General features: G+C 49.0%; 1 protein-coding gene across 1 annotated transcript in view; it reads right to left on the bottom strand.

Annotated features, from left to right (window-relative positions):
• Nucleotides 1-24889, bottom strand: part of LOC129703149 (unconventional myosin-VIIa-like) — a 111452-nt gene that overhangs the window by 29794 nt on the left and 56769 nt on the right. Inside the window, exons 23-35 of the mRNA XM_055645316.1 lie at nucleotides 23584-23802; nucleotides 22506-22610; nucleotides 21212-21391; nucleotides 19785-19991; nucleotides 18054-18412; nucleotides 14742-14874; nucleotides 13522-13649; nucleotides 12366-12492; nucleotides 7076-7195; nucleotides 6399-6572; nucleotides 5289-5513; nucleotides 3868-4032; nucleotides 2335-2452 (exon numbers count right to left, since the gene is read on the bottom strand). Coding sequence (XP_055501291.1) covers nucleotides 2335-2452; nucleotides 3868-4032; nucleotides 5289-5513; nucleotides 6399-6572; nucleotides 7076-7195; nucleotides 12366-12492; nucleotides 13522-13649; nucleotides 14742-14874; nucleotides 18054-18412; nucleotides 19785-19991; nucleotides 21212-21391; nucleotides 22506-22610; nucleotides 23584-23802 — 2260 coding nt within the window. The remainder of the gene's footprint in view (nucleotides 1-2334; nucleotides 2453-3867; nucleotides 4033-5288; nucleotides 5514-6398; nucleotides 6573-7075; nucleotides 7196-12365; nucleotides 12493-13521; nucleotides 13650-14741; nucleotides 14875-18053; nucleotides 18413-19784; nucleotides 19992-21211; nucleotides 21392-22505; nucleotides 22611-23583; nucleotides 23803-24889) is intronic.

The following is a 24889-nucleotide window of genomic DNA, read 5'->3' as shown; positions in this document are numbered from 1 at the left end:
GTTCACTCACCGTTCTCCTGTGCTGCGATTGCACCAAGTTTCGTTCCGATCGGTTGAATGTCGTAAATGTTAGCGAGGTTTAAAATATCTTAAAAAACATGCATGCGCAGATCGATCTCTTCTCCTGCCGTGCTGCGCGGATTAGTCTCTTCCCCTGTCACTCACTGGGGCGGTCCGCACCTTCCTGCTCCATCGCGTCTTTACTGGAGCTGAGGATGGCTGATGGAGGTTTCCGACCGGACAACATTTTCAGAGGGACCCGAAGCAGCTGAGTCCCGAGCAGCTCCACGTCGAGCAGCCCAGAGTCGGAACCCAGCCCAGCCTGGAGTCGGAACCCAGCCCAGCCTGGAGTCGGAGATGTCGCGATGTCGCCAAACGGAAAGCGGAGACTGATCCCGGCGGAGGAGAATGACCAGAGACCAGCGCCCGCTGTGAGTCCCCATCGCACCGCCAATTCCAGCCACTACCCCTCTGGTCTCCTCACTGGCTCCTCTTCCCCCTTCCCTGTGATACCCCCTTCTCGCCCATGGCTCTTCCCCCGTCTTTTCTCCAAACTCACTCCCCTCCCGCCCACACACCCTCTCCCTCCACAACTCTCCCCCCTGCCCATACACCCATCTCCCCCACAATCCCCCCTCCCCTCCTCCTCTCCCACATATGATGAAGAAGGAGAGGGAGTGCTTGGAGATGAGGGGAAATGAGCCGTACCTGAGCAGTTAGGGGCTATGGGTTGGTGGTGGAATATTGCGTTGGGGGAACGGGTGAGTGGTGGAATATTGCTATGGGGAACGGGTTGTGTTGGGTGACCAGGCCTCCCGTGTAACTGGGACCCAACGGAGCTCACTTAGTCTAGTACATAAATATAATCAAGCAAGTCAACTGACATGCAATAGATAGAACAATGGGGAAGATACAGAGTGCAGCATGGAGTTCTCAGAATTGTATAGCATCAGACGCATAGACAAAGTTCAATGTCCGCAGTGGGGTAGAGGTGAATCGAACAGTACTCTAGCTTGTGGAAGGACCATTCAGAAGCCTGATAATAGAGGGAAATAAGGTGTTTCCAAGTCTGGTGGTGTGCAACCTTCAGGCGTCTGTACTTATTACCTGATAGGAATGGCTAGTAGAAGATGAACAAGGTGGACTAATCTACGTTGGCTGCTTGTCTGAGGCAGCGCAAAGTGTAGATGGAGTCAACGGTGGGGAGTCTGGTCAGTGTGATGGACTGGGCAACATCCATAACTCTGCAATATTTTGATGGCGGAAATCGTTCCGCTGGTGAGTCTGTGCTGTGGGTGACCAGGGGTAGGTCGAGGGCTGTCCTCACCAGCACGTCCCAACATGGATTCTACTCCAGAGACTGGGCTGGAGTAGAAACATGGGCACAGCTTTTCCTCTCACTCTGCTCACCAAAGGACTCACACACAGATTAGTCATACTGCACAGAAACAGGCCCATCAGCCCACGCTGATCGTCTGGTGGCCAATACACCAATCTTGTATTATTCACCCTACAGTCCCCCCAACTTGCCACAGATTCTGCCAACCACCTCCACCACATACTAGGGACAATTTACAGTGGCCAATTGACCCACCAACCTCAAGAGGCAAGAATGTTTTGTTGTCATGTGCATTGGGGATGACACGATTATTTGCTGCAGTTTTACAAGCTCATTTATGCAAAAGCACAACAAATAAATATATATACAATAATCAATAATACAATAAGTTGTCAGTAATACTAGGTAACCAGACCATAATGGCAAACCAAAGTATGTAATGCAACCAATACAACGTCTGCAGTCGTTTGGTGCTGAGGGTAGGGTTGTGGTTAGGGTTGTGCTGGGTGGTTCATGAGCCTGACGGCGAATGGGAAGATGCTGTTCTTGAACCCAGTGGTCACAGCTCTCAGGTTCCTGTACCTTCTTCCTGATGGGAGCAACGAGTTGCGAGCAAGGCTAGGGTGCTGTGGGTCTTTGATGACATTAGCTGTCGTCTTGAGGCAACGCCTTCTGTCATGGAGCGGACATTGTCCACCATCTTCTGCAACCTGCACGTCTTTGAGATGTGGGAGGAAACTTGGAGCATGCAGAGGAAACCCACGTTGTCTCAGGGTGAACATGCAAACCCCACATTGTCAGCACTGGAGGTCCGGACATGGACTGGGTCGCGAGTGCTGTGAGGCAGCAGTTTGTGGGGTCTTGCAGGCATGTGCACACATACAATGACATTTGCCCTTGCGCACATATGATTGTGACACACACACACACACACACACACACACACACACACACATGCATAGGCAAACATGGAAGCTCACTGCAACACACGGTACCTGAAAACTTTGCAGCTTCAAAAAATCTGGAGAACAGGAGGGGCCACTTCAAGCGGACGAGGTCAACCAGCTGGGCCTTGAGAGTGAGCGGCTCGGGACTGTCCAGGCTGAACAAACCCTTTCACAAACAGAAATATATTGGTGATGGAGTGTCTCTCTACAACAAACACACACAGACACAAACCGAGACACACACGCATAGACACACACCCACACAAGCACACAGACATATAGGCACTCTATATGACTGAGGCACACATATACTGACACACATAGAAATGGAGTCACACATAGATATATACCTCCTCACACACACAGATATATGCAGATATACATATATATATATATAGACAACACATATACATAATTAATCGCAACATTGACCAGTAAACCTTTAACAGGCTGGGTGCCAAGTTGTGAAGTGACCCTGTGTGATGGAGATCGCTGTAGTACACACGACACAGAGTCCCCATGACATACAATCCCTGTGTACACATCCCCGTGACATGCAGTCTCCATGACATGCGGACCCGTGTACTGCAGTCCATGTGACAGCAGCCAGCGGTGCATTGAATAGGCAGAGGCACTGATTCCCCCGCACAGGCACTGCTCCTACACCTGGGGTCATGGGCAGGAGTGTCTGGGCTGTGGTGACCATAGCTAGGCCCAGAGCCGGCCTCACCAGCAGGTCCCCACAGAGATTGAAGTGGAGCAGGAACACGGGCACCTCTCCCTCTCCTCACACAAGGACTCATGCACAGACTAGAGTCATACTGAACGGAAACACATCCTTTGTTCAACTGAGTCCATGCTGATCATCGGGTAGCCAATACATCATTCCATTTTATTTATCTCACATTCCCCTCAACTAGCCCCATATTCTACCACCATCGTACACACGAGAGACAATATACAGGGGCCAAGACACACAACACAGGAGTTCCAGGCTGTCCAGTGGGCACCTGGATCCCACCCACGCCCACTGTCTGTCAGACCCTCAGGCACAAGCTTCACATCAGTAGACAGGCACAGACCTACTAGGACTGACACCACCGTCACAGGCAAACCAGTGTTGGGGTGTTCACAGTCACTGAGTTGGGGTGATCACAGTCACTGTGTTGGGGTGATCACAGTCATGGTGTTGGGGTGCTCACAGTCACTGTGTTGGGGTGATCACAGTCATGGTGTTGGGGTGTTCCACATTGACATCTCTGGTGTTCTGGCTTTGGGTGGAATTGAATTGCAGGCTCATTATGAAGCTGGAAACACCAATCTCTTCCTCATTGCTGCCACTTGGTTGCCTGGGCCTCCTCTGACCCATCACCTACCCATCACCAGTCCCCAGAGTGAATGCCAAGTTTGCACAGACTGTGAGTGCAGATCTCTGCTGCAATGGACACGCAGCACTGAAGGGGTTAAGGTGGACAGCAATGTCCAGATCCAGCTGTGCACAGTTGCCAAGCAACCCACTTTGATTTCTCCCACGGGAACCCCCGGGATAGTCCTCTCTGGAGAGTGCAGTTCCTTCCTTACCTTCACTCGCGCCATGATCTGTTTACTCCAGTCCTCCGGGGATTTGATCTGCAAGAGTTTGTCGGAGATGCAGCTTTTGACAACCTGCAGCCCCTTCACAGCCTCATCACTCGTTCCAAAGTTCACGTAGTAAAGATTGGCGGCGACATTCACCAGCTCTTCCTCCTGGAGTAGTGGAGTCACAGCAGTTAACCATCCCGACAGTCTCCTCGTAACTCTCAGAGCAGGCTGCTCACGGATCCCCACACGGACCTTCCGCACCTGCCCTCAAAACACTGCCCCCCACCCACGACCCAGCCCATCACATTAAACAGTCAACACAAAGGGATGGATTAAGTAAGATATGACCAGGGTTGTACTCCACATCTCCGTACCAGGTCCCTCTCGATGAGTTGGCCAACTTCCTGTGACCCTAGACCCGGTCATTACCACTGAATTGAATTTTCCCAATTGGAAACAACTCATCACGTACTGTGATGCCTTCTGCAATGCAATAGTTTGCTGAAGGAAACGAGGAATATCCATCAGAACCACACACAGCCGAGTGTCTCGGTTTTTGTTAGCTTTCAAAGATACACTATGGAAACAGGCCATTCGGCCCACTGACACCATGCCGACCATCAATCCCTGTTCAAGCTAGTTCAATGCTGTCACACTTTCACATGCGCTTCCTACGCATTAGGGGCAATTTACAGAGGCCAATTAACCTACAAACCCGCATGTCTTTGGGATGTTGGAGGAAACCGGAGCACCTGGAGGAAATCCACGTGGTCACAGGGAGATCATGCAAACTCCACACCCGAGGTCAGGATCAAACCCTAATCTGTGACTACGAGTCAGCAGCTGCATCACAGGGCCGTTCTTTTCCACCCACATCCCAAAGACTCGCGGGTTGGTGGGTTAGTTGGCCTCTACAAATCGTTCCCATGTGGGTGAATAGTAGAATCCAAGATGAGTTGCTGGGAATGCAGGCTGATCAAAAATGGGAATAGTGTAGGATGGGCGAAGATGGGTGGTTAGCACGGACTGGGTGGCTGAAGGGCCTCTTTCTGTGCTGTAACTTTCCATGGCCAGTCAGATCTTCATGGGAGTGGGAGAGGAGAAGGAAAATGATAACATTAGAATCATTCAGTACAGAAGCAGGCCCTTCTGCCCAACATGCCCATGCTGCATGTTGCAATCCCATTCACACTAATCTCATTCCCCAGCCTTCTCTGCCTCGGAGTTACAAGTGTTGGACTGGATGCTTCCTAAACGTGAGGAGGGCCTGCTTCCACCATCTCTTCAACAGATGTTCCAGAGTCCAACCACTCTCTGGGGCAAACCATTCTTGCTCTTAAAACATGATGGGAAGCGCCTGACAATGAGATGCTAATTACGTGATATATATTTATCACAAGTGCTTGACCGACAGATCTCACCTCGAACTCGTATTCCCCGAACCGAATGCCGCGAAGGATCTGTTGATAGATGAGGTCCGTGCTGACTGGATCCGCTCCGCAGTCGTGCCAGGGTGTGAAGATCTCCTTGCGGAAGAGCAGGCGCCAGGCGGCGTGCCGCTCCTGCCTGCCCTGCCCCTTCACGTACTGCTCGCACTGCGAGATGGCATCCAGGATGTGATCAGCACCACTCCCGAGGGAGGAGACCTGGTGGCGGGAGGGGGGAGAGATAGAGAGTGGTTCAGAATTCTGTACAAAGTTTGAGTGCCATACAGACCATTGGAAACAGGCCCACTAACTCACCAAGTTCACACCAGCCATCAACCACCCATTGACTCGAATCTACACCAGCCGCTCTGAGACAGGGGGGTCCTGAGGAAATCTGGATTGGTGGAGGTTCGGATGAGGGGACATGGTCACAAGATTACCAACCTCATAGCGTCCCTTGCACATTCTCTGTGACAGTAACGCTATAACACTGTAACACTATATTCTGCACTGGTATTGTCTCTTCGAACCACCTGTACTTGTGCATTAATCTTATATAGAATGATTTGACTAGATCGCTTGCAAACAAATGTTTTTCACTGAATCTCAGTACACGTGACAATAATTCACCAATATCAATTAGGGGACAGCCATTTAAACCAAGGTAAGCAGGAACCTTTCAGAGGGTGGAGAATCTCTGGAACTCTCAGCCCCAGAAGGTGGTGGAAGCCAGATCATTGGAAGCATTGGAGGTAGATACATATTTAAACGTTTTCAGAACTAAGAGCTCTGGAGAACTGGCACAAAATTGATGCGTCTTGGGGTAGATCAGCCATGATCATATTGAATGGTGGAGCAGGCGTTAGGAGCCCAGTGGCCTACTCCTGCTCTGGTTTTCCGGTGGACAAAGAGCCGCAAGTCCACCAGGCCAGATGTGGGAATCCCAGTCTCAGACGTTCCCTCTGCTTCATGGTCCCTGCCACATCTAGGTGTCCCCACCTCTGCTCGCTCCCTCCCATGGCCTCCCTGACACAGCCCACCACGACACCACACACCCTCCTGCACACAACCCGACTCAATTGAAAGGGCACTTTAGAGCCCCACCTTCTGGTATAGCGCGATGTAGATGGAGAAGCCAAACGAGTCGGTCAGGCCAGTTCTGCTGGCAAGGGCCCTGCACAGCTCCTGGGCTGTGGTGGCAGAATCGATGGAGACTGAGTAACTCGTTCCGCTCATCAATGTCACCGTCACTTTCATCGGCTGCTTCGTCTTGGACGCCTGTCGGGAAAGGGAAGAGTCTTCCTCATCACTCACCCGTCCGCAATACACACCGGCCCATAGTCCGCCTGTCAGCAGCGACTACTAGTTCATGGTGGCCAACTGTTTACATAATCCAGTGTCAGCGTTCTGCAGAGCCTGCCTGTAAACAGAACCCACCTGACACCAGTGACCGCCTGTCCACAATATGTGCCTGACTATGATGCCTGTCCCTAAACAGAAGCCACGTGACAATGGTGACTACCTGTCCACATTATCTGCCTGTCTCCAACCAATGATCATCCTTTTGCCCTAACGGTCTACCTATAGTCTGCCTCCCCACTCCTCTATTCCCCCATCTTCCCACGCCTCCTTGTCCTCCCACCCCATCCCTTCCTGCCTCGCCCTTCCCCACCACCCCAACCCTCTACCCTTTTCTGCCCAGCCCCTGTCCTCTCCCCCCTCCCCTCCCCCCCCCCCCCCCCCCCCCCCCCCGCCCCTCGCCTCCTGCCCCATATGCAGACCTCCAGCTCCAGGTAGCTGGGCGGTTCGGTGCGCGCTCCGTTGGCAGTAGTCCGTCTCAAACGCTCCTCGCAGTAAGATGCGTACCCCGCCGGGCCGGTCCGAATGAAGCTGCGCAGATACTGGTGAGAGAGAAAATCTTTCAATCCCCTCATCCAATTCACTGGTATACAACGTGAAGAGTAACGACCTTAGCACCGACCCCTGCGGAACATCACTAGTCACTGGCAGCCAACCAGAAAAAGCTCCCTTTATTCCCACTCTTTGCCTTCTGCCATTCAGCCCACCTGCTATCCGTGCTAGCATCTTCCCTCTAATACCATGGGCTCCCATCTTCCCACCAAAGAGTTTTGGAGGTCTTGACCAGAAACGTCACCTATTCCTTTCCTCTAGAGATGCTGCCTGATTCGTTGAGTTTTGTGTCTGTCTTCGGTGTAAACCAGCATCTGCAGTTCTTTCCTACACAACCACTGACTCTCCTTTGTCTATCCTGTTATTTACTTTCTCAAAGAATTCCAGCAGATTCGTCAGGCAAGATCTCCCTTTCACAAAACCATGCTGACTTTGGCCTACTTTATCGTGAACTTCTAAGTACTCTGTCACCTCATCCTTTATAATGGTCTCTAAAATCTACCAATCACTGAAGTCAGGCTAACCGGCCTATACTTTCCACTCTTCTGCTTCACTCCCTCTTGAACAACAGAGTAACATTTGCAACGTTCCAATCTTCTGGAACCACTCCTGACTAGTGATTCCTGAAAGATCACCACTAATGCCGCCACAATCTCTAAAGCCACCTCTTTTAGAACCCTGGGGTGTAGTCCATCTTGTAGACCTATCCACCTTCAGACTTCCCAGATTCCCAAGCACCTTCTCCTTAGTAATAGCCACTTCTGCTCCAACTCTCTTGAAGTTCAGATACATTACTGATGTCTTCCACTGTGAAGACTGAGGCAAAAATGTAATTCAATTCATCTGCCATTTCTTTATTCCCCATTATAATTTCTCCAGCGACAATTTCCAGCGGTCCAACGTCCACTCTTGCCTCTCTCTTACTCTTTATTTATCTGAAGAAAATGTTGCTATCCTCTTTTACAGTCATTCATTCTATGGTCCCTTTTCCAATCAACTTCAGTCTGTTCCTCCCTCATTCCTCTGTAGTCACCTTTACTCAACAGTAATACTGACACATCTCCTTCTCAAACTGCAGGTTGAATTTTATCATATTTTTGTCGCTACCTCCAAGGGGTTCCTTTACTTTAAGCCGTCTAATCACATCTGGTTTGTTATACGATACTAAATCCAGAATTACCTTTTCCCTAGTATGCTTGACTAAAAGCTGCTCAAAGAAGCCATCTCGTAGGCACTCAACAAATTCCTTCTCTTGGGGTCCAGTACCAACCTAATTTTCCCAGACTACATGCATATTGAAATTGCCCATGACCGCTGTAACATTGCCTTTCTTACATGCCGATTGTACCTCCTGATGCAATTGATACCTTACTTCCTGGCTACTATTCGGAGGCCTGTAAATAAATCCCATCAGGGTCTTTTTACCCTTGCAGTTTCTCAGCTCTACCCACAAGGATTCTACTTCTTCTGATCCGGCCTCACCCCTTGCTAAGGACCAAATTTAATTCCTTACAAGCGGAGCTACCCCACCCCCTTTACCCACCCAACTAAGTTTTTGATAGGATGTGTAATCTTAGATATTCAGCTCCCAGCTCCGATCATCTTTTAGCCACGTCTCCGTGATGCCCACACTGTCGTACCTACTAATTACTAACTCCGCTATTACCTCATCCACTTTGTTCCCGTACATTGTATTCAGATATAACACCTTTAGTTCGATATTCACCACTCTTCTTCTCACATTGGTCCTAATTTTGCCTGACCTTAGACTCATCCCCTCTTAAATTACCTGTCCTTCTTACTTCCAGAGACTTCGGTAACCTCTTCCCTTTAACTTCATCCATACATTTCCAATTTGTTGCCCTCCCCACACTATTTAATTTAAAGCCCTATCCAGGGCCCTCGTTATGCAGTTTGCCAGGACCCTGGTCCCAGCCGGGTTCAAGTGGAGTCCATCCCATCGGAACAGCTCCCTCCTTCCCCAATACTGGTACCAATGTCCCACAAATGCAATTCCACTTCTCCCACACCGATCTTTGAGCCACATGTTCAACTCTTTAATCTTCTCCCCCCCATACCATTTTTTTTGTGGCTCAGGTAGCATTCCAGAGATTATTACCTTTTTGGTTCTGCTTTTCAATTTAGTCCCAAGCTGCTCAAATCCCTTAGCAGAACCTCTTTCCTTGTTCTGCCTATATCATTGATACCTAAGACAACTGGATCGTTCCCATCCCACTCCAAGTTCCTCTGCAGGTCAGGCGAGATGTTCCGAACCCGGGCACCAGGCAGTCAACACAGCCTTCAGGATTCTCAATCCACATGACAGAGAATGGTGTCTATTCCCCTGACTAAACTATCACAATGATAACTACGTGTCTCTTCTCTCTCCTCTCTAGCATAGCTCACTGAACTACAGTGCCATGGTTATGTTGCTCACTGTTCCTACAGCCCTCACACTCATCTGCACAGGGGGTAAGAATCTCAGACCTGCTGGACGAGCACAAGGGCTGAGGTTCCTCTAACACTGCCTTTACCTCTATCCCTCTGCCTGCCTCACTGGCATTCACACCACGTTGGAAGCAGTTACTCTAATGTGTGTGACTGCCTCCAGGAACACTGAGCCCAGGTAATTCTCCCCATCCCTGACGTGCCGCAGTGTTTGAAGCCCGAGTTTCCCGATCAACCGAAACTTGCTGCAGATGTGGTCACCTGGAACAACCAAAGTGTCCACCAGCTCCCACATCATGCAGCTCCAGCACATCACGTGATCCTGCAAGCCTCATTTATGTGTTGCCAATGTATTTACTTGCTGCTGCTTTGCTGTGGGTTTGACAGGTCAGCATTCTTCTCCTTAGCCCTTCTCTCCGAAGCCTCTCGAGCCAGAGCCTCAACGTAGCCACTCCCTACAGGCTGCTCCGCTGTAACTTGCCTTTACTTTATCTGTTACTCTGGCTGAGCCAATAGGGTGCATGCTTCAATCTAATGACCTCTTTAATCAGCAACACTGAACAGGGAAAACTTTTTTTCGCTTCTTCCCATCGATGTTTTAAAGCTGATTTATGTTTTCAGCAAGATGGCTGCTCTCTTCCCACTGTCTTCAGGTTTTGAAGGTAGAAAAAAAACTCTCCAAGAAAAAAAAGAGCCTGAACCAGAGTGCCCCTGGTTCACTGGTTAGTCCAGGATGTGATCTGGGCTCCAGAGTAAAGCTGGGACCAGGGTCCGGATTGTGGGCTAGGAACGCAGCCAGAACTGGGGTTAGGATCTGGTACACCTGGGGTCAAGGATGGGGCACGGAATACTTCTGTATTTCCCACTCCCTTTAAACTCACTGAGTTCACTGGAACATTTCTCATCAGTGTGTAGCGACATAAACGTGTGCTTGGGTATTAGTGGGAGTCACATCCAACAGTCTAGGAAATCAGCACCAAAGATTCGAGGATGCTGAATTATCAGCGTTTCATCAATGCATTTCCCATAAGTTCCCAGCTATTGTGTTTCTACTTTCACAAGTCTTGCTGACAGGGAAGTTTGTTGCCGCTGATCTTCCAGCAGCTAGAAGAGAGGACGAGTCGAGAGGAGCCTACGACTGCTGTGGGAGACCTTGGTCCAGCGTGGACTGGCCAGGGTCAGCATGGTTGGGCTGGTCAGGGTCAGCATGGTTGGGCTGGTCAGGACCAGTGTGGGGTGGCCAGGGTCAGCATGGTGGGCCGACAGGCTGACCTACAGCTTGCACTAAACCTTTGGGCAGTCGAAGTTGCGCTGGGCTTCCTGATGCTCCTGAGTTGTCTGACAACAGTTGCCAGCGAGAGGCAAGTCAGTTGGCATCAAACTCAGGATGCCTGCAGCTTCAGACGTTGAATGGAATCCAAGTTGGACAGATGCCCAGCAGCTCCCCGCTACTGTCTTTCTTTCCCATTGAGATCTTCCGTCACCACCCGATGGCCTGACGTGATGCCAACGTTACAGATGACTGCTTCAAGGTCAAGGTCAAGTGAAGTCAACAATGGACTGATGATGAAGTGGGTTGTTGCAACAAAATGAGGTCCAGTGTGGAAGTGACTGACCAGGCGTTGGCATGGTGGGCCGACAGGTGGTGGAAACAGGCTTGCATATTTTTGGGCAGTTGAGCTTGCGCTGGGCTTCCTGATGATTGTCCTGAGGAGGTGGGAACTGAACAGTTGCCAGCGAGAGGCAAGGTGTTAGTTCTCATCCTTGTCAGGATCCTGCAGAGTTCAGCTCGTTGAATGGAATCCAAGTTGCTCTGACAGATGCCCAGAGCAGCAGACCATCCCCGGGGTGAAAGTCTTTCTTTCCCCATTGGGGTCTTCCGTCAGGGTCACCCGATGGCCTGATAGGACAGGATGCCAACGTTACAGAAGGACTGCTTCAAGGTCAAGGTCAAGTGAAGTCAACAATGGACTGATGATGAAGTGGGTTGTTGCAACAAAATGAGGTTCACAAGGTGGGAAGTGACTGACGTGGCGTTGGCAGAAGCAGTTCTTCCTCGGAGTATGGTGGAAACAGGGCTGGCATATTTTTAAGTCGAGCTTGTTAGATACATCAGCAAAGCTTTGTGAATGGATTGTCAACACAGAGGGAAAGGGTATCCAGCCTCTGGCGTAGGCGTTCTGTTATATAACAGGTAGGACAGCTGCTTGCAGATCTGGAATGGGAGATCTCCTCCTGGTGCCGACATGGTCTCGATCCTTGTCCGCTTTTCACAACAGTTTTCCCTTCTGCATCCAACACGGATTACTGTGAAACAGTACATGCTTGACTCGCAGATTCAAAAGCTTAGATCAATACCATCCCTGGGTGTGAAAGGGCAGAGTGATCCTCCCCTGGGGGTAAAAGGTCAAGGGTCAACCCATGGGGATAGGACAGGAGCCCACCCCTGGGCTAAAGGAAGGGTCACACATACAAATGGAACTGAGCAACACCGGACAAAACCTGCAGAGCTGTGTTTGGGGAGAGAGTGAGACCAACAGTTGCAAACTGGCCTGTAGGTGAGTGGGCAGCACAGTGGGACTAACAGCCACATCTGCCTGTAGGCATGCATGTTGCACAAGGGATGGCATGAGTCTGCCTGTGAATGTGTGTGTATCACAGTGGGAGCATCAAATACAAGTCTGGATGTTGGTGTGTGCTTGTGCGACTAACCTTCATAAAGCTTTCTGATGCTGGAAAGCAGCCAACACAGAGGGAAAGGAGTATCCAGCCTCTGGCGTAGGCGTTCTTGTTATAACAATTGGACAGCTGCTTGCAGATCTGGCAATAAATCTCATCCCTGCAACAAGAACAAGGAAACGATCAGAAGGGCCTCCTTTTCACAACACTTTTCCCTTCTGCATCCAACACGGATTCTGTCGACCAGCACCTGGTTTCCTCCCAGATTCAAAAGACTTACGGATCAATAGGTTAAATGGGTGCTGTAAATTGCCCAGAGTGTGTAAGTGGGTGGTAGAATCTTGGAGGAGTTTTGAGAATGTGGGGAGAATTTAAAAATTGTATAAAAGTAAGATTAGTGGGTGGTTGATGGTCAGCATGGACTCGGTGGCAGGAACCATCGGCCAATTACCTGAAAATAGATGCAAAATGCAGCATGGTGGCGCAACGGTAGAGTTGCTGCCTTACAGCGCTTGCAGCGCCAGAGACCCGGATTCGATCCCGACTGCGGGCGCTGTCCGTATGGAGTTTGTACGTTCTCCCCATGACCGTGTGAGTTTTCTCCGACATCTTCGGTTTCCTCCCACACTCCAAAGACGTACAGTTTTGTAATTTAATTGGCTTGGTATAAATGTAACTCGTCCCCAGTGCGTGTAGGATGGTGTTAATGGGCAAGGATCACAGGTTGTTGCCGACCCGGTGGGCTGAAGGGCCTGTTTCCTCGCTATAATGTATGGGCTTGTCCCACTTACATGACTTTTTCGGCGACTGCCAGCACCCGTCATAGATCGTTGCAGGTCGCCGAAAATTTTCAACATGTTGAAAGTTCAGCAGCGACCTGAAAGACGCTACGACTCTTTGGGCGACTGAGGGGACTACTCACGACCATACAGGCGACATGTCGCGTGTGACCGCTTGTATGGTCGTGAGTAGTCGCCCAAAGAGTCGTACCTTATTCTGGTCGCCGCTGGATTTTGAACATGTTGAAAATACTCGGCGACCTGCTGCGACTATGACGGGTGCTGGCAGTCGCCGAAAAAATCTCGTAAGTGGGACAAGCCCATAATCTAAACTAAAACTAAAACTCAGCATCTCTGGATAGGAGGAATGGGTAATGTTTCGAGTCGAGACCTTTCTTCAGACCAATTACCTGATGCTGGGCCTGGCAATGGCATTACCAATAATGAAGTGAAGCTTCTCCAGGTTTGACATTGGTCTGTCTGCGACGGGATTCTCATCCAACAGCATTTCCTCTCCAGGTGTTGGACCAGACAGGCTCTGCAGCAGAAACCAGAAAAACATTTCTCACAAAGAGATTATGAACCAAGGCTTTCAGCTCCACGAACCCAGTGGTGTGTTGTGTTCAGGAGCAGGGCCCGTCTGCAGTTGTGGGGAGGGTGAGCTTGGTCTCCACGTTTACAGCGCCACATCCCAAACTGGAAGAGCATTCGCTTTCAGGGGAGATCGGACAAACTTGGATCGTTTACTCTAGAGTGTCAGACGCTGAGAGTTGACCTGATGGAGGTTTATAAAAATTACGAGAGGCATAGACAAAATGGACAATCAGTTTTTGTTCCCCCAAGGTGGAAAGGGAAGTGGCAAGGGAAGTGGTGGAAGCAAACATAATATCAAGGTTTTACAGCCATTTAGACAGACATGTGAACATGCAGGGCATAAAGGGATGTGGATCATGTGTAGGCAGACAGGGTTAGCTGGACTGGCATCATGGTTAGTGTAGATATGGTTGGCTTCCTCCTGTGCTGTACTGTCCTCTGTTGTAATCACAGTTTATAAACACACGGAATGTACCGAGCAGTGTTAATCAACAGCATCAGAACAGAATGAAATGTAACAATGTGGGAAGGTGGTTTAACTTCTCTGAAGTGGAGGGGGGGGAGGGGGGGGGGGGGGGGTGGGAGGGGGGGGGGGGGGGGGGGGGGGGAGGGATGGTGTTAACGTTATGGCCAGTATGTGCGAATGAAGACACAGGAAATGGAGTAAACTACAATGTAATTCTGAAGGATCTCATCCTTCCCAACGACGGCAGAGGGATAACCATTCTTTCCATACACGAGTACAGAACTTAGATCAACAACTAAACAGGAGATGCAAGCTCCAGCCTTCAACAATGACTCTACCACAAGACACAGCATAATTCCCACCAGCACCATGATGAGGAAAATGGCAGATTCAATCCAGGTCGGAGTTACTCTAATATTAGGAGTCGGATTGTGTTAATAGGGAATAGGATAGTAACAAGTAGAAAACCACTTTAGGAAAAATTGCTGTAGACGTCATGGCCAGTGGAGTTCATGGCTGTTCTCAAATCATCAGCATGATGTTTCAATTTGGGGTTGAATTGTTGCTTACATTTAAGCTGGAGGGCTGATGCTTGCTACATTTCTTCCTCTTTTCGGGACTCAAGCTCTGGAAACATGGGGAAGTGAGAGTTGTGGCCCAATCTGTAGCAGTGCCTGATAGACATCTAAAGGCTTCCAGACACCTAGGCAATTGGACAAAATGAGGAAAGGAGGGATACAGGGTGAGCCACTACCTCATTAGATGGTGGGGTGTGCTCTGAGGGATGTTGGCTGATTTCCCTGACTGCAGTATCTGGGATCGTTATTTTCCCTGACTGCAGTATCTCCCAACGAACACGTTCACCGTAGCTCAACCACCCACATAACCTCCATCACACAGGGACAGAGCTGGTAGAACTGCTGCCTCACAGCGGCAGAGACTAAGCTTGATCCTGACCTCCAATTCTGATTATGTGGAGGTTGCACATTCTCCCTGTGACTGTGTGGGTTTTCACACAAACACGTGCTGCTTGGTTGGTTAATAGTCCACTGTAAATTGCCCCTGGTGGAAGGGTGAGTTATATAATCTTGGATCACGGTGGCGCAACGGTAGAGTTGCTGCCTTATAGCGAATGCAGCGCTGGAGACCCGGGTTCGGTCCCGACTACGGGTCTGTACGGAGTTTGTACGTTCTCCCCGTGACATGCATGGGTTTCCTCCGAGATCTTCGGTTTCCTCCCACATTCCAAAGACGTACAGGTTTGTAGGTTAATTGGCTTAGTAAATGTAAAAATTGTCCCTGGTGGAGGTGTAAGATAGTGTTAATGTGTGGGGATCACTGGACGGCACGGACCCGGATGGGCTGAAGGGCCTGTTTCCACGCTGTATCTCTAAACTAAACTAAACTAAAATGGGGTTAAAGTGGGATTAGTGTAAATGGAGGATTGGTAGTTGGCATGGACGCGGTGAGCCGAAGGGGCTGATTGGTGTTGGATGCCTTGATATATCATTCTTCCTTCAATCTATACTACTGTAGTGGTAGATTCCAATCTATCATCAACTATTTTCTTGCCCAAGGGCGGATCAGGCTCAAACGTTACTACATATCGTTCTCCATTTGAGTAATAGCAATCAGAATAAATAACCCTTCCTTTCACTCTACTCTACCCAGGCCGAGTATTTGTGTTGGAACCAGCAATAATATTTCTCAGATGGTCTTTAGTCCTAGTCAGAAATAAGTGCAGGAGTAGGCCACATTCAAGATGCTTCCATGTGAAAACATCCCGACTTCTGCCACTATGTTCCTTCAGGATCTGAATGTTTGAAAAAGATCACCACTCATTCTTCTGAACTGAAAAGAATATATAACTAATTTATTTAATCATGATGCTAGGACAATCCTCTCATTCCAGGAACCTGCCTGGTGCTGTTGATGCAGACTCCTACTTTCCCTCCCGAGTTCCCTTGGTCCCAGTAACAGGAGCGATGATCAACAGAATTCTACCAGCATAAGACATGACAGGGGTAGGGTGAGGAAAAGTCTCACCTGCTGCTGAGAGAGAGGGCAAGGATGCATTCAAAGGAGCTCAGACAAAGATTGGTAAATGAGGGAAGCAGGCAGACCTCAGGTCCTCAGCGGGAGAAGGGTTAGACAGCACTGTTTATTACTGGATTGTAACACTGAGATGGGGTGGAAGATTGCAACCTTCACGTGGTCTGCCCTGTTTCGACGAATGCAATCAACCTCACGTGTACATTCAAATAAGATCAAATAGAACAAGTTGTCCTACACCTTTAGGCTGTGCACGCCATATGCAAGAAGCAGAAGAGACCACTGGGATAAGCCCAATAATCAACCCTACCCTCCAGTAATTTAACACATTCAGATCATTCAACATTCCGCAGGTCATGGTTATGCAGCAACTCACAGCACACAGTAAAAAATGAGGGACATAATTAAAAAAGCAACGAATTGGAAAATATATATTTTCATCCAGAGAACCTTGGATCGAGTGAACACTGTCAGGATTGGTACAGAAAGGGCCACTGGAGCCCACAGAGGGGTGGTCCTAGACTCCACTGTACATACTGCCCACGATATCATGCCTGGTAAAACAGTACTTCTCCCCACACCATCAGAGGGGGAGCTGGGCAGAGGAAGAGAACTGGGCAGAGGGGGGAGCTCAGCAGTTGGAGCTGGGCAGGGGAGGAGCTAAGCTGAGGGAGCTTGGCAGTGGGGGGGAGCTGGGCAGAGGAGGGAGAGCTGGGCAGAGGGGACACTGCCATTGTTGTGGGAAAGACCATTGTGTGCGAGGGAGGGAAGAAACGATTGTTGTTGGAGGAACTGAATGGTTTTGAGAGAAGATAAGGTTAGCGGCGGGTTGGGAGGTGGTGGGAGGTGGTCAGGGTTTGGGAAAGACTGGGAGCAGTCCAGCAGATGATCGGGTGGGAGAGGGGATGAGAGGAACAGGTGGTGATGGTGATATCCGTGGATGGAAACCTATAGCCCTGGTAACTGAGACCTTGGGTCCCAGACCCTCAAACTTAGGCCCTGCTGGTTGGGATTCACTGAACAGTGTCTGGTTAGTATAATGTTCATAAGTTCACAAGTCACAGGAGCTAATGAAGAACCTTTAAAAATACTCAAAGACTTGTCCTCCACATCTGTCTGTGGTAGCGAATTCCATAGATTCACCACCATCTGAATCTGAAAATTGAATCCTCTGGTTGAAGAAATTCTTCCTCATCTCTTATGTAAGGTACATCCTATGATTCTGAGGCTATACCCTCTGGTCCTAGAATCTCCCACTAGTGGGAACATCCACTCTACATCCACTACACCCAGGCCTTTCACTATTCGTTAAGTTTCAATGTGAAGCCCTCTCATCCTTCTAAACTCCAGCGAGTATAGGTACAGTGCCGTCAAACGCTCACCATAAATTAAACCAATCTTATCGGGATCATCCTCTAAACCTCCTCTGGTCTCTGTCCAATGCCAACACATCGCTCCTCAGATATGTGGTCCAAAACTGCTCACAATTCTCCAAATGCAGTCTGACCTGTGCCTTATAATATCTCAGCATTATATTCTTGCTTTTATATTCTAGTCCTCTTGAAATGATTGCTAACATTGTATTCGATTCAATCTGCACATTAACCATTTGGAAATCCTGTACCAGCACTCCCAAATCCATTTGCATCTCTGATTACTGAACTCTTTCCCTGTTTAGAAAGTAGTCTGCACTCTTATTCCTACCACCAAAGTGCATGACCGCACGCTTTGCTGTACTGTGTTCCATCTGCCACTTCTTTGCCCGTCCTTCTTCAGACTCCCTGCTTGCTGTACACTACCTGCCCCTTCACCTATCTTTGTGTCATCCACAAATTTGGCCACCAAATCATCAACACCATAGTGGTAGCCAGATCAGTACTGTACAACACTTCACACCACGGTGGTCCCTGTACAGGTGGAAGACGTCCCTGACCACACTGCTCCAGTTGACTGGGAGCTTTGATCCACATTGAGCAATGAAACATTGAGTTTGTCAACAGTTCCCGGATGCACCATACCTCATCCGTGGCCTGGTTTGCAGTCATGAAAGCCTTGGACTTTCTGCTAAGGGAGTCATATATCCGTGTCATGATGGAGTTCCTCGTCTTCTCTGTGGCCTTGGCAAATGGCTTGGGTTCTGGAAGATCTCCCATGAATCTGAGGATAACATTCCACACAGCCAGGGAAGCCTGCAGACACAGATTCCACATGTTGGTAACGTTACAAATAGCCAGTCCAAAGTCGCTGGAGCTGCCGACTGGCTATAAACAATGTGACTTACATCATGACACCACACTCCAAAATGGAACCTCACCAATTTAATATCATTACTTTGCTCCAAATTCCACCATCTCCAGTCCCTTGTGAATCCTTTAATGTTATTATTATCTGCGACCCATTCAGAGATTTAGGGCAGATTTAACACAATGGCACACTGGTAGAGCTGCTGCCTTACAGCACCAGAGACCTGGGTTTGATCCTGACTATGGGTGCTGTCTGGAGGGAATTTGTATGGTCTCTCTGTGACCACGTGGGTTTTCTCCAGGTTCCCCGGTTTCGTTCCACATTCCAAATACGTACAGGTTTGTTGGTTAATTGGCTTCGCTAAATTGTAAATTGTTCCTAGGGTGTAGGGTAGTGCTAATGTACGGGGTGATCGCTGGTCGGCATGGACTCGCTGGGCTGAAGGGCCTGTTTTCACGCTGTATTTCTAAAGTAATGTCTAAAGATGCAGGAAGAAATTTCCAACCCAGCTTGTCTAGCCAACATACACATTGTACGAAGTGGCAGCATGGTGGCGCAACGGTTGGGTTGCTGCCATACAGCACCAGAACCTGGATTTGAGCCAGACTACGGATGCTGTCTTTGTGGAGTTTGCATATTCTCACATGGGCTTTCTCCAATTTCTTTCCACATTCCAAAGAATGTAGGTTAATTGGCATCTGTAAATTGTCCCTAGTGTGTAGGTTAAAACTAGTGTACAACTAATCATTGGTCAGCCTGGCCTCAGTGGGCCGAAGAGCCTGTTTCCACGCTGTATCTCTAAACTAAACTAAAGTACTTGGGCGGCACAGTTGCACAGCTAGTAGAGCTGCTGCCTCACAGCGCCCGAGACCCGATTCAAATCCTGACCTTGGGCACGGAATGTGTGGAGTTTGCATGTTTTCCCTGTCTCTGTGTGAGTTTCCTTCGGGTGCTCTGGTTTCCTGTCACTTCCCAAAGATGTGCAGATTAGTAGATGTAAATTGGCCCTTGTGTGTGGATGAGTGGTAGAATCTGGGGTTATTGATGAGTGTTTGGGTAGAATATAGGGTTAGGGTGGGATTAATGTCAATGAGTAGCTGATGGTCAATTGGGGTGGTTGGGCTGAAGGTCTTGCTTCCGTGCTCTATCACCCTCTATTTAAGCTCCTTCCCATGGAATAATAAACACACTTTAGATACCTCCCATTGTAATAAACCCCCTCACTCTTCCTTCACTAACATCCAAATAAGGTGGGATGGATGGGTGGGAAGTCTACGAGCCAGGCCGTTGGCTTCCAGTTGTGCAACGTTCACCTACCAGGACATCTACTTGCTCCTCGTGGAAGAGCAGGGGGTGTCGGAGAGGCCGTCGGATGTGGGTGGCTGTGGACGACCCCTGGAAGTAAGTGGCAGCGTATTTCGAGAAGGTGAACTGGGAAAGGTCGTCCTCTTCAGCGGTGTCCGACGAAATCGAGGTGTCGTCCAAATCAAACTCCTCCAACCTCTGCCGCTTCACTTCCAAGTCCTGAGAAGGTCAAACAAAACCAACCATGAGCAGGGCAAAGTGATCTCAGTGATACAGTCCTGAGTGGTAGTCATATGGACAGGTCACAGTGTTACAGACTAGCATCACCTGCAGACAGTCCTGGTGTTACAGGCTGGTATCACCTGTAAATAGGTCCCAATGTTTACAGGCAGTGATAACCTGTAGTCAGTCTCAGTGTTACAGGTGGGATCACCTGCAGATAGTCCTAATATTTGCCTGTAGACCATCCCCGCCAGTGTTACAGGTGGGGGCTCATCTGTAGATGGGTCCCAGTGTTACAGGTAGGATTCACCTATAGACAAGTTCTGGTGTTACAGGCAGGATTCACCTGTAGACAAGTCCCAGCAGGGAACCCCTGTGGCCGCTCTGTTTGCTCAGGTGAGCTCGGGAAAGTAGACACGGAATCCTCTCACTGCCCAAGGGGATCTGTGACTTTGATCAGCAAACTTCATGAACTGGTAGAGATCAAGTAATCAATTATAGGCAAGTATCAACCTATAGACAGTTCCTCGTTACAAGCACTTTTAATTAATTAATCACCAAATTAACAGATTAATTGATCAAAATGTGGATTGTTAAGGTTCTCCTGCCCTCGAGCTACAGACACACAGCTGAGGATGTGTTTCAGCTCACGGTTCTCAGCGATATTAGGCTTAGGCTCAGCATTCCTGGGAAAGTTTCCAGGGCTGGTAACACCGGGTCATTCTGTGGGTGACCGGGTGCTGTTATTTCTCAGACAAGAAGGCATAAAATACTGCTGGAGTCTAGCTTTGGTCAGTCAAATTCCCACTGCAAAGTCATAGGGACAACAACCAGAAATGGCCCAGTGTTGCTCTGGTCTACTGGTGGATGAAGAATGGAAGCCCATGCCTCAGTTTCACAAACATGACCACAAAAGGTTTGTGTAGCTGTGGAGTGGAGAGGGGGCGGGGGCAGGTTGAGCTGATATTACACTGCATGCCACAATTTATGCTGGAAGCCCATGAAGCAGTTTCCAGGCCAGGGGTCTCAGCCCTGTAATCCAGAATCCCAGGGGCACAGTCAGAGACCGCATGTCACAGGATTGTGAAACTGGGCCAGGTAGAATAACAAATCCGGAACAAAACTGCCCACTGCACATGCCCTGTCACCCACAGTCCAGTCAGTGAAGGCCCTCCTTGGGAAATCATGGTATTTAGTTCCCAAAATGGAAATGTTACCTCAAATTCCCTTGGACCTTCTTTCTCCTGATCTTCCAGCACATTTGGTAGAAAGCTGAAGATCCTGTCCACCATTTGCAGATCATTGATGGGGTCGTGGTTCTCTTCCTGTTGTTGTGTCCTCAAATACTCTTCTCTCAGCCTCCTCTCGTTCATCATGTCCTGCTTGGTCATCTTGGCCTACAGGGAGAGGGATGAGGACTGCTTAGGGAGAGAGCAGATAACTGGAGGGAGGATATTGTCATCATTCAGGAAGCTGCAAAAGGATCCAATGGGAGTTCGTTTCTCAGAAGGCGTTTGCTTTCAGGGATGGTTACCGCTGGGAATCCAGCATAGAGGGCCATCTTCAGGGGGGCATCCCATGGATTGGAGATATCTGCGAGTAGCTTAGATCTCAGACGGAAGAACACAAGGCCCCGTCCCTCACAGATCATCCAACATTGGCCGGCATTCATTTAAAAATACTCTACTTTTTAAGCAATACTAATGTTAATTTTTAACGTAAAATTAATTTAAAACATATATATGAGTTAAAATTAAAGGAGTGCCTTTCAATCCTACCTCTCCCTGTTCCGAATGACCTTCTATGGAAAAAAATCACCCCCTTTCTTTTGAGTGAAGGCATTTTGTTCTCAACCCAGTCTAAAATAGCTCACCCTGAAGAGTGAGATCCCCAATTTATTACAATTAATAAACAATTTAAAAATTTATTCAGTCAAAGAAAGGTAAATAAACTGCAGCTTTTCCTCTTTCCTCATTCATCGCTCTCCATTTACACCTCACTCAGCTGTGAGTAACAAGCCTCCCTCCCGCCTCCTCTCTCAGCCAGCACCACCACCACCTGTCATTCAGTCTCCCCTTGTCTCCACCTTGTCACTGCCTGCCTTCTCTGCACTGCTCCCCTCACTCTGCAACTTAAAACAAGTTTGATTTTTAACTATTCTCCAGCTATGATGAAGTATTATCAACCCTGAAGTACTAACTCTTTGTTCTCTCTCCACAGATGCTGCCTGACCTGCAAAGTGTTTCCAACATTTTCTGTTTTTTATAGCAAGTTAAGGCTCTGGTTGGAGGTGTTTTTGTGGGGAGGTGAGTTGTGGTTCTGGGTCTTTGCAAGGTCCCTGGTCTGTATCGGGCATGGATCCATTGTGGGATCTCTGGTCCCTTAAACCAAGTGTATAGCCACTTGTCAGCGGGGCGTTTACACCAATGACAGAACAGCAACCAAGGTAATTGTCAGAGGAATGCCATTTGCTGAGGCGTTTGCAAAGCTGAACGTTGAGACCACTCGTACCAAGTTTCTTGCGTCAGTCTCGTCCTCAGCCATTGCGACAACCAGCTGCACTCTCCGCTGGCCCCCTTTCTTGCCGAGCTTCCTTGCCTCAGCGCCTCCTTCAATCTGCGACAGGTTAAAGAGTGAAACATTTTACAAACACTCCACCCTCTCATCCTGGCACCTTCTCCACCCCCGAATACCCAATGCTTCCCACTGAGAGAGACAGCCAGGTTAGTTGCCCCACACAAAGCCACCCCCACCTCAGCCCATTCACTCACACAGACCCTGCCAGACACACACATATGTGCACACACACACAAACACGCGGACCTGCATGAGCGCACATACACCTGCGCATGCATACACACATCTGTGCACACAGGTACTTGCGTGCACACACACATCTGTACACACACCTGCACAAAGACACACATCCACTCACCCCCCGCACAATACATCTGCATACATAAACACACCATACGAGATATCGTACAATATACACATCTACACCATACACACACCAATACATACGCCAACACCATACATGACCCACCCTCTCATGAACACGCAAACACATGCACATACACACAAACAGACACACTCACTTAGACACACGTACACAGACGCATGCACAAAGTGACATGCACACGCAGACACTGGCACATATACACAGGCACACACAGACACGTACACACAGGCACATGCGCACATATATGCATGCACACAGGCACATTCGCACGCACACACATACACACATGTCTACCCACCCTCCCACAACCGAAGCCCATTCACAGACATGCGTAGACTGTTTCTTTCTCTGGCTGTACTCCAACAGCTGACTCTACGGCACAACACTGAGCAAGTGTTTCACTGCCAGGTGATGTTAAAATCCCCCCTCCCCTCCCGCCCACTGTCCATTCTTGGCCAATATTTATCCCTGTATCAACGTGGCATATCAGGTGCTGTCTGGGATCGTGCTGGGCTGGATTACTGGCTGTGTATACCACTCTGCAACTGTACATCATTGGTGGTGGAATAGATTGAGGGTGTGAAACGTGCTTCCTCCCTGCCCTCTCTCCCCACCTCCATCACTTACATCTCTCCTCATTATGCGATAGGTCCTTCGGATAAGCATCCCCGTTGTGTAGGCCTGGATAGTGACCAGGGCTTTGATTCGCTTGTTGTGATTTATCCGTGCCAGGTAACCCTGGCAGCGTGCCTGGAACAGTATCACCCGCCGCCGGGTATCCTGGTATTGTCTGACCATTCTCTGTGCGTGATACAGCGCCTGTAATCTTTCAAATCCGTGCCTCATCTAGGAGGGAAAAGCAGAAATGCCACAAATAAATGAACGTGCTGAAGATTGTAATGGTCAAGAGCTGCATTATGTCGGAGGGAGGATTAACACCTCCCCTTCACTGCAACCCTGTGATCATCGGTCCTACAACCTCTCCATAGCCCTGTCAATCCCAACCTGATCACAGCACCACACATTCCCACATCCGCCCTTTCATCCTGTATCAATACCAGCCTAATCGGCCCACTTCTCCATGGCAAACTCTCAGAAGGTGGCTGGCCCGGATGAAGTCCCCGGACAGGTTCTGGAAAGTGGATAGTTTTAAACAAAACACAAAGTGATAGAGGAGCTCAATGGGTCAGGCAATTTCTCTGGAGGAAATGGATGGGTGATGTTTCAGGTCAGGACCATCATTCTGATAGCACTTTGTGTCTCCAGGAAGCTTTTAAAAGTGTGCTACTCAGGGTTCAGGATATGCATTGTCTGGTTAAAGTGAAGGGCAAAGCAGATAGGCATAAGGAGATAGGCATAAGGCATAGGCCAGTTCATTGGCCATATTTAAGAGGGAGTTAGATGTGGCCCTTGTGGCCAAAGGGATCAGGGGGTATGGAGAGAAGGCAGGTACGGGATACTGAGTTGGATGATCAGCCATGATCATATTGAATGGCGGTGCAGGCTCGAAGGGCCGAATGGCCTGCTCCTGCACCTATTTTCTATGTATTTCTATGTATTTCTAGGAACCCTGGACGTCAAGAGTAATTGAGACTCTGGACAGGAAAATGAAGGAGGGAAGTGTCAGACATGGGCTGCTGGGAGCAAGTGTTTCCCCCGAGGAGTAGAGGGGATTGAGAGGATTGGAGGAAATCAGAAACGCAAAAGGGAGGCATGAGATGGCTCTGGCAGATAGATAAACGAGAATCCAGAGAGATTTTATGAATTATAGAGAGAGAATAGGGCTCTCAGAAAACAAAGTGATCATCTATTTGTGGATCGCAGGAGATGGACAAGGTTGTCAATAATATTTCTCCTCATGTTTTTACCATGGAGAAGGATGTGAAGATACAGAAACCTGGGGATTTAATGGTGATCTCATGAGCACTGTTTA

Source organism: Leucoraja erinacea, chromosome 14 (genome assembly GCF_028641065.1).
Source record: "Leucoraja erinacea ecotype New England chromosome 14, Leri_hhj_1, whole genome shotgun sequence".
NCBI lineage: Eukaryota > Metazoa > Chordata > Chondrichthyes > Rajiformes > Rajidae > Leucoraja > Leucoraja erinaceus.
This window is presented reverse-complemented; position numbering and strand designations above follow the sequence as displayed.